The following is a 14856-nucleotide window of genomic DNA, read 5'->3' as shown; positions in this document are numbered from 1 at the left end:
CCTGGTTTCCCTGCCCCACTTCATCTGTGTCACAGCAGAGCCACCGTCCAGAAGCCATCTTCCAGTTGAACAGAAAGTGGCCCAAACCCTTGAATCATCCCTTGCGCGCATTTCCATCACATGACTGCACCACTGTTAATTCAGTCTCCTCTCCGTTTAACTTAAGTTCCTGTATTTATTTATGTACATTTGTTCCTGCGTAGCTTCCTATTGTGAGGATAGTTTTTCCTCATTGACCGGACTCTGGCCTTCCTACCTTATTCACTCAACTGTTTAGCCAGTATCTGCCCACAGAATCTCTTTGATGAAGTCCATTTTCCCTGCTAGGGACAGTCATAGAATTAATTAAGTCAAACAGTTCATTAACTGGAGCCATAGGCTAGAGGCCCAACTCTAGCCTGAAGAAAACAAGTGAAAGCACTTGTAAAATGTATGAAAAGATTTTAATCAAAATGGCCATTTAGGTATTTCATCCCTCCTTCTGGGCGCTGATAGGAGCTTTAGATTTAAATGGAGGGAGAATTTGGGGAGTGGGTAAGAGGCATGCTCAATTAAACAGGCTATGATTGGTGCAACCATAGCTCAGTCTGTTTCTACAAGATAACTTTTAAGGGAGTCTTTATTGTTCGTGTGGACAATCTGGTTCTCTCAAGGTGATGGCTCCTGTTTTGGGGTGATTGTCTCATGAGACGATCTGTCTGCGATGCTCTATTATTCCTGGAATCCAAGGTGCCTTCAGTTTCAGAGAAACGAGGAGCCTATCTGCTGTCTGGATTGGGTGTTGTAAAAGATAATGGTCAGATTCTTCAGTTATTCTTAACTTGTAAAAACAAATGTTTTTATTTAAATACTAACGGTAAGGCAGTTAATGTGACCTTCAACAACCTGAACTTAATCCTGTCCATATAGATTATATGTTTAAAGGTATGAAGTCATCCATCACTTTCTGAAAGTCACAGAGGATGCTATATCAAGTAGATCTATCTGGACAGTGAAGGCGGGCGTTACTTAGAAGGTAAAAACTGTTTTTTTGTCACTAAGGCTTTTAATCTTTCATCTCCTTGCAATGCAGTTAGTTCAAATTAATCTCTTCAGACTAATTATTGACATTTACAGCTGCAAAATATATAGTCCTGTGCCGTTTTAACTGTGGTCAACGGTGATAGGTGCCCAGATGTCCAGCACTATGTTCCCAGCTGCCAGGACTTACACTTGATCTCTGCAATAATGCAGACCAATGATCTCGTACAGTGGCTTGCTGTGACAGTATATATTCCTTTCTTTCTTTGAAGAGTTCATGTTTGCTCTATGCTGGTTAGTCTGGCCACATGGGAAGCACCATCTGCTAGGATGCTGCCATTCCCCGGCTGGGATCTTTAGGTGTACCTGCTGGTTAAGCCACTTTGGTACTTTGTTCCATAGTTTTAGTGAACACAAGAAGCTAAGATCAAAAGTGGAGCAAGCTCCAAGGACATTCTCTGCTTCTCCAGTAATAGAGCTGGAAACAAAACCCAGGCATAGTCTTCCGTAAATAGCGCCAGAGTTACTAGTTGTCAACTGTTGGCTGTGTGAATCCTGGTGTGCAGACTCCGCCCCACTTTCCTGACTCCTAAGGGAAAAGATACTGTTTTTTCACACACCCTTTGATCAGATCTTTCTTTTCTCTATAAACCAGAGAAGCTAAATTCCCTCAGTCCACTGCGCTTAAATCAGCTTGTGTGCTTTCTAGGGCTTCCAAACAAATGTTTTATGGATGGAATTTTGAAAGCACAACCATCATTCTAAGGCCGATAACATCCAGATGTGTGCTCTTTTCAGTGTGCTAAAATGTGCTTCCGTGAGTGACAGTAGGGATGATCGCTCATAGTAAGTTAGTACTACTGTCCAAGAAGCTAGACCCTCTCCATGGAGTCGTAGGTTACAGCAAGAGCCTTTGGAGTGACCCTCTGGAATGTAGAGACCAGGCCACAGGACCCAGGTCTTGGAAATCTTGGGGCAGAACAAAAACTGAGAGTAGCGCCCACATGTTCCTAGCGCCAAGGGTCGCAGACCAGAGGCCGGTATCATGAGAACTGCCAGGGCATGCCTTGGTGGCCAAGGAGTGGGTATGGGAGGTACGGAGGTCAGGGCCAGAGTCCTGTGTGAAGACAGACAGGCGACCACTTTCTGCTTGGAGGGCTGGAGTGGCCCTGAGCATCTATGCTTTGGTGAATCTCCAGGTGGCCAGCAAGTGACACAAGGGAACCACAGGTCCCCTTTAAGTGCTGATCTGTGTGGGGGATTGGCCAGCTTCCGGGCTGGGGGCGTGGTCTGGGCGGAGCTGAGCGCAGGCACTTAAGACGAGTCGAGGCCATGTGTTTCCCGAGTCGCCCACGAACTAGAGCGGGACTCTCGTGACTCTTGGCCTGCACAGCTCAACGATGTCCGGGGCATCCTCCAAGTGCTTGGGGAAAGGTAGGCTGCCCGCGGCGAGCAGGCTCCGGGGACCGGGGATGTCCAGGATGTCCCCGATCGCCGTGCGATCTGGGCCGTGACCCCCTCTTCTCTCCTGCAGGAAGCCCGCCTCCCGGTCCAGTCCCGGAGGGCCAGATCCGCGTCTACAGCATGAGATTCTGCCCCTTCGCTCAGAGGACGCTGATGGTCCTGAAGGCCAAGGGAATCCGGTGAGGACCAGGGCGACGACTCCCTAGCCGCCCGGGGCTGGTGGCTTGCTTCAGACCCGTTAGTTTTGTGTTTAGGGGCAATATTCTCAGCCTTTTGTAGGAGCCTTAAGTTTCACACCCTCTTTTCAAGGGGAGAATTGTCACAGACTCCTAGGCTCTAGGGCATCCTGTTTAAGCTTTCCACGGCTTGGAAAAGCTGTTTCTTCTGTAAAATTAGTCATTTGCCCAGGATCGCTGTACACCGTGAAGGCTATCTCAGCTCTGGTCCCTGGATTCTTGATCTTCTGAGCTTTCGCTTTCACCTAGAGCCCAAGATCAGAACTTGACCTGGCAAGCAGAGTTCTGAGTCAACTTTACTGTGCACAGCCCCGTGGGTTGGGCTCTTGCAAAATCAAGGGGAGAGTCTGTGTCTAAAAGTCACATTGCAAAGCCATATTATTGAAACTAACAGTCGTTGACCTACAGGTTATCTACAATTGGCGAGTCGTTGGTTTTTCTCTGAGAATAATTATTAGACACTTGCTGTTTGGAAGACCACTCTTAAGAAAATATTCATGGGGAGAATTGGATAGGCAGGCAGTTCTTTTCCCTAAATGGTAAGGTATATTTTAAAATTAACTATCACTTCATAACAATTTTGATTTCATTTGGATGAGAGAGCATGGTTTTGAACAAATAAGAAAATATTTTTGATAGTATTTACCTAGAGCAAATTTTCTGTTTTAGTCAGAACTTCTATCACTAAGAAACTCAAACTGAATTGAACAATAAGGGATATTTACTGTCCTCATGCAAGGGGAAGCACAAGCAGGGCACAATGCCTTGTTATGTGTTTCCCGCTGAAACTCTAGGTGGAAAAGAATTATGTTTCTCACCAGGAGTTTCCCAAAGCAAATCTGAAATTATTTTACTATAACAGTGGGGAGATAGGCTCTTATTGGGGGGTTGGTACCTTCAGACAGTGCATATCACTGCTCTACGAACTTCACAGATCGGTTTGGAACCCCAGGAAGCTTTTTCGAGAGCAATAACATCTTACACAGGCCAGATCTGTAGTGTATTCTCTGCTTGTGGGTGCAGGTATATTGACTGCTGCTCAAAATATCAGCATTTCTGTGTTCTTGATCTCGTTTTCAAAGTATAATTCTTAGAGATGAGCATTATTCTATGTTGGAGGGTTTTGTTTTCCCCTCAGCAGCTGGTCTGTATGTTCATTATTATGTCAGTAAATGAACCTTTTCACACACACACACACACACACACACACACACACACACACAACACACACACAGTCAGTATAGGAACCTTTTTGCACACACAAACGCAGGAATTTACTTCAATGTTCACACTGCTTTTTTTGTGTGAAGGACTATGTAATTAAATCTATAAACTAGATCTATTCTGTTGTTGGTGAGGAAACAGGAAATCAGAGGTGTAGGGATATCTTACTCTTGAGTGATCTGTCCTACTGGACTCTGCTCCTGATCTGAGGTATACAAACATTGCTTGAAGGATTATAACACTGTCTCTTATACTCTCTGCAAGATACAAGGGTATACAGTTACAATCTGGAATTAGTGTGGCACCAGTGGATTCTTTCTTCTTTATTTATTTTCTATAAATTTGAAAAATATTTTATTTTTATATGTATGTGTATGAGTTTATGTGTACCATGAGCTTGCAGGATCCCACAGAGCAAAAGAGGGCATTGGATCTCCGGGATCTAGGTAGGGTTCAGACAGTTGTAAACTCTGACATGGGTCCTGGGAACTGAACCCAAATCCTCTGCAAGAGCAGCAGGTGCCCTCAACCACTGGGCTGTCTCTCCAGCTGCATGCTTTTCATGATTTTTAAAACCTTTTTTTTTTTTTATAAAAAAGAAAAGAAAGAAAATATATCAACACATGTTGATTTAATCTGATTCATTTTATGAGATTTTTTAGGATTAAAAAAAATACCATTGTAAGAATTTCAAAATTCGTATTAGCAAAATGAATTGTTAAGTCAGTTCAACACGTTTTGAACTGAATCAAAATGAAATGAGTTTTTATCAGGTTGCTTCTAATAAGGGTTTCTCTGTGTAGCTTTGGAGCCTGTCCTGGATCTCTCTCTGTAGACCAGGTTGGTCTCGAACTCACAGAGATCCGCCTGTCACTGTCTCCTGAGTGCTGGAATTAAAGGTGTGCACCACCACCTCCCAGCTGTCCCACCTTTAAATGAAGTCTACAGTGTGTGACAGAGATGGATCCTGGGGACCTTAAGTGAAACAAGTCAGATAAACACAAAAGCGAGCACTGTCTGCTTCGCTTGCTGAGGACATCGGAGCCAGGTTCTCAAACTGCTGATGGAGCATGGTGAAGACAGAGGCAGAACTCTCTTCCTAAACCAAGGTCTCGTTAACTAAGTAGACAGTAGAACCACTCAACACTAGTTCGGGAAAACAGAAAATGCTTGCTCTCTTCAGTAGTCTTGTGTCTTTCAGGCACGAAATCATCAATATCAATCTGAAAAACAAGCCTGAATGGTTCTTCAAGAAGAATCCATCTGGGCTGGTGCCAGTTCTGGAGGACAGTCAGGGTCGCTTGATCTCCGGTTCTATCATCATTTGTGAGTACCTGGATGAGGCGTACCCGGAGAAGAAATTGTTCCCAGATGACCCTTACAAGAAAGCTTGCCAGAAGATGAACTTAGAGTTATTCTCTAAGGTAAGAAATTCCAGCCAGTGTTTTAAGCTAAATCAGCACTGCCTCTGTGATGGTTCAGAGGCTGGGAACATTAGCAGAGGACTATACTCCATCTCTGTGCCCTGGCGGGCTCTGGTGCTCTGCTCCCTGCTTGCCTTTCAGTCAGCCCTCTTGGCCCTTCCTCTTCACTCTACCCCTGATGATTTTCCCCCAGTCTTGCCACACATCTGCCCCGCTCCCTCAGCTGTGGCTGGGAGTCTTCTCCCTTCTTTCCCTCCGTTTAGGCAGCTTTGATGTATATGCTTGGACCTGCTGCCTTCTAGAAACATGTCCAGGCTGCTCAGGACTCCAGCTCTGTTCCGATGAGCTTTTCCTCATCAAGGCTCTTGGCCCTCTGCCCTCATAACTGCCTGCCCTTGTTGCCTGCAAATGTGAGCGCCATGAAGACAGGGCTGTCTGTCCATCACTGCTTACTGCTTTAGGTGTGTGACTTGCTTGGAAATGTTCAGACTGTGTGCTTTGGGGCAGATTTCTTGTTTTACCTCTAGTGTGTTAGGTCACACGTAAACAGGTCTAACATGAAGTGTCTAGATACATGGTAACTACCCAGCGTTAGCTCTTAATTGCTATGGCCAGTTCTTAGCAGTGATGATCCACTGAGGTTCCTGGGGAAGAATATGCTTGCATCTTATTTATCGTCGGAGTGGATTAATTCAAATTAGTGTTAGCAGAAAGATGACCAACAGATATGTGTTTAGACACCAAGAATAATGATGCTTTCTTACACCCATTCGGATAAATTACTTTGGTAGTATGGTGTGTGTGCGCGCGCGCGTGCGTGCAGTGGCAGGGGGAGGGGGTGTAGCAGCACTGCTGGGGTGTCTGTGTGCAGTGGCGGTGGAGGGTAGCACCACCCAGAGCTGGAGAGCTCCCTGCCCAGCCAGCCCAGGCACAAATTTCTGGCTCAATGAAAGACACTGTCATATGGCAGTAAGTGACGAGTGACAGAGAACGTCACCAATGTTCTGCTCTACCTCCACATGCATGGGTGCACTGCACCCACACACTCCAGTGCATATACCCCCTCCCCAACACATACACACACACACACACACACACACACACACACAGTAGTAATAAGATTTATTTACTATCCAGAAAGAAAGAGAAGAAAGCAAAGCTGGAGTTGCCCACCATTCTTTCCCTGTTTATCCCAGGGGAAAGGGCAGCCTCTGTACCACAAGCTCCTGGGCCGGGAGCTATAGCTCATCACAACAGAGATGTGCTCTGCTCTGCTGGAGGGGCTGGTCATCTTCACTCTTGGGAACTTGGAAATGAGAGACAAACTCAGACAGTCATATGTAAAGACATATCTATCAATTGCATTTTTAGGGGAAACCAAAATTAAGAGGAACTGACAAGATGATATGGAAGAGATATTAAGGGTTAGTATGGATAAAACACTAGGCAGTCAACGATGGCAGCGTGGGAGGAAGGACTGTGTTGGACCATCAGTCCCCGAAAGGGCCAACTGTACTGACATTGATGGGATTTCCTGAGACTCTGCGTGCGCTTTCTTCTCTGACAGTGAGGTCATTTTGAAGAGCCAAGTATCAAAACTCACAACTCCAACCATACTCATTAAAACGTCAGACACCACACCTGTCAAGTCTTCAGGAACTCAAGTCCCCTTCGAATAGTCTTGTGGTTCTAAGGTAGAACTCAGAAGACTTCTCTTCCCAGCTCCCTTTGCAGCTGGGGCCACGGCCTGTGGCCTAGGCCCTCCTTGTTAGATACGCACAGTGGCCTTCCTCTGAGATAAGGGCAGTGTGAAGAAACAGGCCTGGTGTGGATGGCCGGGGCCAGCAAAACAGGTTGCAGAGCTTCTGGTTATAGGGGTGGTGGTGGGGGCTGCAAGATTAAATTCTAGGGGAGCAATGGTGTTCGAGCCATTGTTTGTAGATGTCTCAGTGTGTAGCAGTACAAATGCCTATTAGTGCTCACTAGCACTGGCAGGAGCTAGCACCTCTTGGTTAGTCTATTTCTCAGTATGATTTTAGGAAGTTCCCATAGTTCCAGGCCTGTTTGTTCAGTTCTAGGCCACTTGGTGTCTACTTAAGAAATTTTTGGCTCAAATTTGCCAAAGTGGGTTCCATTATCTGCAAATTACAAAATCAGTGCAATCTCACATCCTAGTCTACAAAAAGGTTTATAAGATCAGGCTGTGGTTTCTGTAAACACTGGGACTTGGTCCACACTTGTCTCTGCAACACTCTGGAGGAGTACCAGGACCATGAGGGTTCTATTATGTTTGTATGTGTGTGTGTGTTGGGGGACAGGACTATGAGGTGTTGTGCCCAGATCTCAGGGACCCCTCAAAAGACTACCACGGAGACTGAATCCTGTATGTAAAAGCAAAGAGCCTTTATTCAAGCCAGCTGGTGCTTGGACCCTCTCTGTGTTCACACAGTGGTGTGGTATGAGTGTGCCAAGCCTGGGCAGGGTGGGGTTTTTATCATAGCAGAGGTTGGCATGAAGGGATTTCCAGGGTTCGGGACCCTGATTGGCTGATATTTGTCTGGGGGTATAGGTGTGTGCTGAGACTATTTGGAATGTTAGGTATTTCCTCTTAGATGCTGCCCCCTCCCCCGATGGGGTCAGCTTATGGCTTTTTCTGGGGACTGGGTGGTACCTTCCAGTAAGCCTGTCATGGCAGCTGTGTGGTCAAGCTGTTTTGGGCCCCCCACATGAGGGTTCTATTATGTTTGTATGTGTGTGTTGGGGGTCAGGACTATGAGGGTTCGTGTGTGTGTGTGTGTGTGTGTGTGTGTGTGTGTGTGTGTGTGTGTGTTGGGGGGCAATAGCCTCACACTGATAAACTAAAAAATCATCCTCTGTGCAGGTGCCACCTTTGGTTTCAAGCTTTATTAGAGAGAAGAAGAAGGAAAACCTTTCTGACTTAAAAGAAGAACTGAGCAAGGAACTTCGCAAGCTGGAGGAGGTACTCACTTCCCTTGGCTTTCACTGTAATACATAAGAATTGATATCTACACTCTTTTCCTTCCCCTCCCTCTTTCAGAAGCTCACTCTCTAAATCACTTTCTGACAATTAGAAATAGTACCAAATAAGAAGAAATCACAACAGATTTCTATAGGCTGTTGTGCTCCTGATATAAATCCAAACGCCTAAAAGTACGTCATTGACTTGTTTTTATTTTTGTTTAGGTTTTTGAGACAGGTGTCATTGCATCCCAGGCTAGCCTCAAGCCCACTGTGCAGCCCATACTGGCCTTAAAGTCATGATCCTCCTGCCTCAGTTGCCTGAGTGCTAGTGTTACAGGCGTGACCACACATGGCTTATGGGCTTGATGTATTTAGTACATCAGCATTAAGATAACAACGAGAAATATTACCAACGTTTCCACAATATGTCTTGTTTCCAGTCTGTGTTCATATATTAAAACAATAGTTTAACCTAGCTGTCATCAGACAACAGATGCCACTGTATTGCTTTCCCTGCTGCTGATGTGATAAAGGTTTCCCACTATGAAGTCTGCCAGGAATGCAGACATGTAAGGAAGCCCAGATTTCTTTCCTTTTGGGGAGAGCTGTCCTTTGGGATAAAGCTTTGAGATAAAGCTTTCTTCTTGGTCTTGAGACACTTGTTCACACTTAGCCACAGATTTTACTGAGGGAAAGCATAGATGCTATCTTCAATGGGGATGCATCTTAGCATTTTATCCCTGAGCATGGAGTTTGATCTGGTTTTTTTCTGAAGTTTTTTTTTTTTTCTTCACTATATCCTGTTGCTAATTTGCTATTTTTTAAGACTTTATTCTTTTTTACTTTTAACTATGTGTATGTGAAGGGACAGTGCAGGTGCAGGCAGGTGCAGCCACACCTGTTGGATCCCCTGGATTGGGAGTTACAGGCAGTTGTGAGCCACTTGACATGGGTGCTGGGATCCAAACTCCAGTCCTGTAGTAAAACAGAACATGCCCTGAACCTCTGAGCCATCTCTCTAGCCCTAACCTGCTAATTCTTACACTATGGATACTCAATGTTTCTAGCATCTGTTACATTTATGGAAATGTTCACAGGACCCATTCCCTTTAACCTCATGCTTGTGGTCTGTAAGCACCCACAATTACTTAATCAGGCCAAGGTCACCTGATAAAGCCTGGAGGAACTAAACCAGGCCTTGGAGGGTCCACAGCAAAACAAGCTGTGGCAATTTTTATGAGCAGCCAGATTTTTATACCTTTATCAGAAACAGAGTATGATGGCAGTTGCCAGGATCAATACAGTTGTAGTTGCTAGGATATAATGATGTTTACAAGCTAGACCGGGTACACAAGATAAATATGTCTTAAGAGTAATTGTCCTGTGAAGTGTCCACACTTGCTTCCTTGACTACTGAGGGAACATACAGAAACACAAAGCGGCCTGAACACTTCACTGCCCGAGGTTATGCCTTGGTTTCTCAGGAACTGGAAGGCACACAGTACCCCAGAAGCCACGGACTCTAACTTGAAAAATCTGACTCCGTGCCTCTTAAGGCAGCCAGGCCAGGCCTACAGAGGGGATGGCATCTTGCTCAGTGGACTTTCATATGTATTCTATACTCAATATATACTCATGGGTTTGACCCACAATTCACTATTCTGATATCTTTATTTGGGTCTGGCATCATAATATTCCAATCTCCTAAAATGGGTTAGGTAGCTTCCCTTATTTTTCTAATGCCTCAAACAGTTTAACAGGGCATTTTAATTTGCGCCTGCTCTACTGTGCAGTTCAGTTTCTTTACTGGTGATTCATTGTGGGTTTTATCCTTAAATCAGTTTTTGCTAATTCATGGTTTTCCGTGGGACAGCATGGAAGCTGGAAAGATGGAGTTCACATTCTTCAGGTTCTTATTTTAGTGGTGCGAAGACAAATAATCAGACATGAGCAATCTATCCACACTGTAGAACATTACATGGTCCCTGAGGAAGATTACGAAGGTCATTTATAATGGGCAAATTGGCTTGGTTCTGGTCTTTTAAAATTCTTTGTGTCATATATGAAGAAAATGAATTTTAGTCATATGCACCCTACCTTCCTCTATCAGGTATAAGTTTGTTTATCCAAATAATATTCTCAATTTCCTTCTTTGGTGAAACCCTACTATCAACTCACCTTCTTAAATTTCAGAAACATCCCATTTGAACTTAGTGTTATTCAAATAATTTTCACCTGTTTAGTACCTAATTGTATCCATTTCTAGGATATTTTAAGTATGTTTTTAACTAAAAATTTACATTCACAGAAGCACTCAATGCATAAAAGTACAACTTGACAACTTTTTAAAAAATAAACACATCATAGTACCAGCATCCGTATTAAGATCCACATACGAAGTTTGGGTTGTTTCAAGCTTTATACAAATGCAGCTATATAATGTGCATGTTTTAATAGCTTCTTCCATTCTGATTTAGTGTTTTAAGATTCATCTACACTAAGTTTAGTTCCTGTCTATTTGCTGTCCAGTGTTCTAAGGTTTGATAGTAACAAAAATTCTTTACTGTACTCTGGACAAGTAGCATGCTCACAGTTGAGCTATTCCAAACGGTGCTGCGGTGTACATCAGTGTGGGGTCTCTAATGCAAGAAATCCACGAAAGTCTGTTTAAGGAGTATTAGGGAAATTAATTAGGGTAAATTGAGGAAATACACTCACGAATACAGAATGGAGTAGACAGCTGAAGTTGTTCTGTGATCTGACTGGGAGTGAATCCACCTTGCATGCAGCAGGGAGAAGGAGCACATGCCATTAAGAGGTCATGTACAATGGCAAGAAGCACCGCCTCCTTCGGGCCCTATAGCCCAAGGTCATAGGCAGAGCAAATACCACTATATTTCCCCTCTTTGTCTAAATAAGAAGGTTTTAAACTTAATGCAAACTATATACAATAAGAATGATTATCAAGTATTGTCCATGAAAAACAAAGGGTAATAACATAAACAAAAATGGAACTACATCAAACAAGAAAGACATGCTAAATGTCCAGATCAAAGGTAAATGGCAAATTACTGAGATTACTCCAATAGCTGTCCTATCCTAAAGATTCTAACTTTAGTACTTAATATATTCTAGCTTTGATACAAGAAGATTGTAACTGTAACTATCTAGTCAAAGGAACATAATAATAGCTGAGAAAATGGAAAATGCAAGCAAGCAATTTCCGAAATTCTTATGAGGACAGACAGAGACAGCTGGCAGCCTGGATAGTTGCCTAAAGTTTCTCAGCATCATTGGGGCATCCAATTTGGCTACAGGCCTAGAATATCTGACAGACCATTTTCAGAAGCAGGAATTTTGAAAGACCATCTTACCCTGTCTTGGCAAGGTTCAGTAGTTGATTTTCCTTGTGTCCTACTCGTCCAGAAAGGACAGCGTTCATACTGTCAGTAGAGCATGGGGGAGTTCTTTGCCCAGCAGGCCATTTTGTGCCAAGAAGACAAACTTCTAAACAGAGTGTCTTAGAAGCCCAACATTCTCTTGGGATCAGATTGATGCTACCAGGAGCAATCATGTCTCAGGTCAACAGAATTCTAACTTATCAAAACATTTAAGTGCCATATTCTCTAGGTCTATGAAGTGTTTGAAGATTACCTATCTATCATCTAACATATGTTTCTGTAAATCTGGAAAACCTAACTAACATAACTACAGAAATGACAAGCATAGTGACTACAGTTCTGTAAGTCTTCTCTACCTAAATAATCTAAGGACTAAGGCTTAACATTAACAAGGTAAACAGTCTGTAAGGACAATGACCTCAAAATTGTGACAATACAGAAAATACCTTAAGCAGAGAAATGTATAGTGCAATATGCAATATGACAATAATATCCTTAATATGTATCAATATACAAAATATCCTAAACAGAGGTAGAACATACATACAGTATGACAAATATAATTTTACATTTGTATCAGTTTGCAAAATATTTCAAACAGGAGTAGAAATACATGCACAACAGGTCTCTGTAACCACCAGGGCTGGCAGAGTCACAATCTGCTTGAGGCAAGAAGGAAATCTGGTTCAGTACAACCCAGGAGCTGGTGCTGGTTCAAACTTCTAGGTCTGACACCACCCAGTTTGTTTTAGGCATATTTAAGTACAGTACAGTCCTCTGCACAGAGGCATAATTACATCGAAACTTCTCAAAGTGCATGTCTATAAGATGGGCTGTAGAGACAGGTTACATGTATTATCTTACAGGCCTAGGGGAGGATCTGGTGTGCTCTTGGTCATACAGATAGCGTAGAGGTCATCTGGGCTATCAGCCACCTCTGGTCCTGGTTGTGGGAGCTTGGAGGCCACACAGATAACACAAAGGTCATCTAGGCAGCTCCAGTTATGGTTGTGGGAGCTTTCGGGAAGCCAGGTATGGCTTGGCCCTACAGATAGCACAGGGCTATTAGTCACCTCCACTTCTAGCCTTCTGGGCAGAAAGGGTTATACATCTCTTCCTTTGAAAAGACAACCCTGCCTGTTCAGTATTCCTGGTTTCCCTAGTGCTGTCTGTGAGTGCAAGGACCTTTGTGTTCCCAACATATCTATATACTGCAGTGGTTCTCAACCAGTGAGTTGTCACCCCTTTGGTGGTCCAGAACCCCTTCCACAGGGTTTGCCTGATACCATCGGAAAACACAGATATTTACATTACGATTCGTAGGATTTATGAAGTAGCAGTGAAAATAATTTTATGGTTGGGGGTCACCACAACATGAGGAACTATATTAAAGGGTCACAGCATCAGGAAGGTTGAAAACACTGGTATATTATCTATTAGATTTCCAATTAGAATCACATAAAAACCCAAGTTGACTATATCAGGATAAAAGAGATTTAGACATGCTCTACCTAATTTGCTTCTGTTGTTTTTGATGATGATTTTCCTAATTGCACAAATAAACTTGTTTTACCTTCTTTAACATTCAGGCTATAACACCTTGTAACTCAGACTTCTTTGGTGGGGACACTGTCTCTATGGCTGATTATCTTATGTGGCCTTGGTTTCAACGGCTGGAAGCACTGGAACTCAATGAGTAAGACATTTGAACATTTTGTGCATAATTTAAGATGAGAGTTGTAATATTATATATGGATTTTTTTTCTGAACTAAGATGAATATTTAATATCACCGGCATGAATGGAAACCAACAGAGAGGAAAGTCCTGGGTATACAAGAACCTGTCTGGTTACCTACTCATACTCATCCTCAGCCCGGGGAGTAGGAGACATCTATCTCTGACATGAGTAGAGTGTTTTCAAATTTACCCTCTACTGGTTAAAAATCCACAAGGGTGTAGGTTTTTTTTAAGAGTTGAACACTTCTTACTTTCCACCTACTTGTAAGATTTCTATATTGCTTTCTAAACTTCTGTTTTGAGTTTGACAGTTGGCCACAATGGCTTACTTCTGCATCTTAGAAATTACAGCTATCTGAGGCTACTTCTACTCACATTTCATATAGAAAATGGTTTATTCACTATTGATAAATGGTTATCAATCTCAGTCTGAAGTTCTACTAACTGACCAAGTCACTTGCCCTCATCTTGGCTTCTTCTGTGAAACAAAGATCTTAATGGTAGCACTCAAGTCTAAAGTTACTAGTCTACTGCATGCATCTTAAGTGTTCTTAAATACACATTTACAAAGTTTAAGGAGGTAATTTGGGATGATGGGATGCCCACCTAGTTCATCTCGTTCACATCTCTCATCTTGTCTTCCTACAGGTGTGTAGCCAACACTCCAAAACTTAAGCTCTGGATGGCAGCCATGCAGGAAGACCCCACAGTATCATCCCACTCAATTGATCCCAAGGTCTTTCGTGGTTTCTTAAGTCTCTACCTAAAGGACAGCCCTGAGGCCTGTGACTATGGGCTCTGAAGGGCAAGAGTCCTCAGTGGATGATATTTTCCTTTATTGACATGAATAACAAGCTTTCATTTTACCCAGTATTCTTACTGGCTCATTTCTCACTGATTTGGCCCTGTGGCCTAACTGGGTTTCCTCCAGGCCCTTCTATTATTCTATTTCAGAATAATCAGTTCTAATGGTCCTAACACTCTTCACTGAAAAACCCCAAACCATCATTCCCGTTTGATCCAGACTTCTTATCTTCATCTCCTGATTTTTCAAGAAAATGTCAAGTTTTTGATTTCTTATTTCTAAATTAAAAACTGCAAATTCCCATTCTTCATTAACTCTCTTATTCTTGTTGTGACCATAAAAGACCGAATCCAAACAACCGCAAATCGATGTCACTGGATAACCTCCTACTTGGGCTCCCAGTTTCTAATTTAAAAGAAAAGAAAAGATTGTCTGTGTGCGGGTGCCTGTGGGAGGTGGAGGTGGGGGCAGAAGAGAGTTAAAGAGCCCCTGGAAACGTGTTACTGGCGGAGGCCATAGGTGATGGGAACTGAATCCTCCTCTGGAAGGGCAGCAAACACTC

At 43.2% G+C, this 14856-nt stretch overlaps 1 protein-coding gene across 1 annotated transcript; it reads left to right on the top strand.

The window, feature by feature from the left end:
• The first annotated feature begins 2321 nt into the window (after window positions 1–2321).
• Window positions 2322–14604, top strand: LOC114696723 (glutathione S-transferase omega-1-like). Its single transcript, XM_028874650.2, has 6 exons — window positions 2322–2454; window positions 2555–2663; window positions 5146–5368; window positions 8250–8348; window positions 13341–13447; window positions 14138–14604. The coding sequence occupies exons 1-6, from the start codon at window positions 2421–2423 to the stop codon at window positions 14289–14291; spliced, it is 726 nt and encodes a 241-aa protein (XP_028730483.1). The 5' UTR covers window positions 2322–2420; the 3' UTR covers window positions 14292–14604.
• The last annotated feature ends 252 nt before the right edge of the window (window positions 14605–14856 follow it).

This window comes from Peromyscus leucopus, chromosome 1 (genome assembly GCF_004664715.2).
Source record: "Peromyscus leucopus breed LL Stock chromosome 1, UCI_PerLeu_2.1, whole genome shotgun sequence".
Lineage (NCBI taxonomy): Eukaryota > Metazoa > Chordata > Mammalia > Rodentia > Cricetidae > Peromyscus > Peromyscus leucopus.
Note: the sequence above shows the minus strand (reverse complement) of the source record. Positions and strands in the feature narration are given on the sequence as shown.

Excerpts from the sequence above, each read along its gene's own strand:
- LOC114696723 (XM_028874650.2), top strand. The coding sequence starts at position 2,421 with ATGTCCGGGGCATCCTCCAAGTGCTTGGGGAAAG. Across the intron at positions 2,455-2,554 it reads CTCCAAGTGCTTGGGGAAAG|GAAGCCCGCCTCCCGGTCCA; the intron begins GTAGGCTGCCCG and ends TCTCTCCTGCAG. Across the intron at positions 5,369-8,249 it reads ACTTAGAGTTATTCTCTAAG|GTGCCACCTTTGGTTTCAAG; the intron begins GTAAGAAATTCC and ends TCCTCTGTGCAG.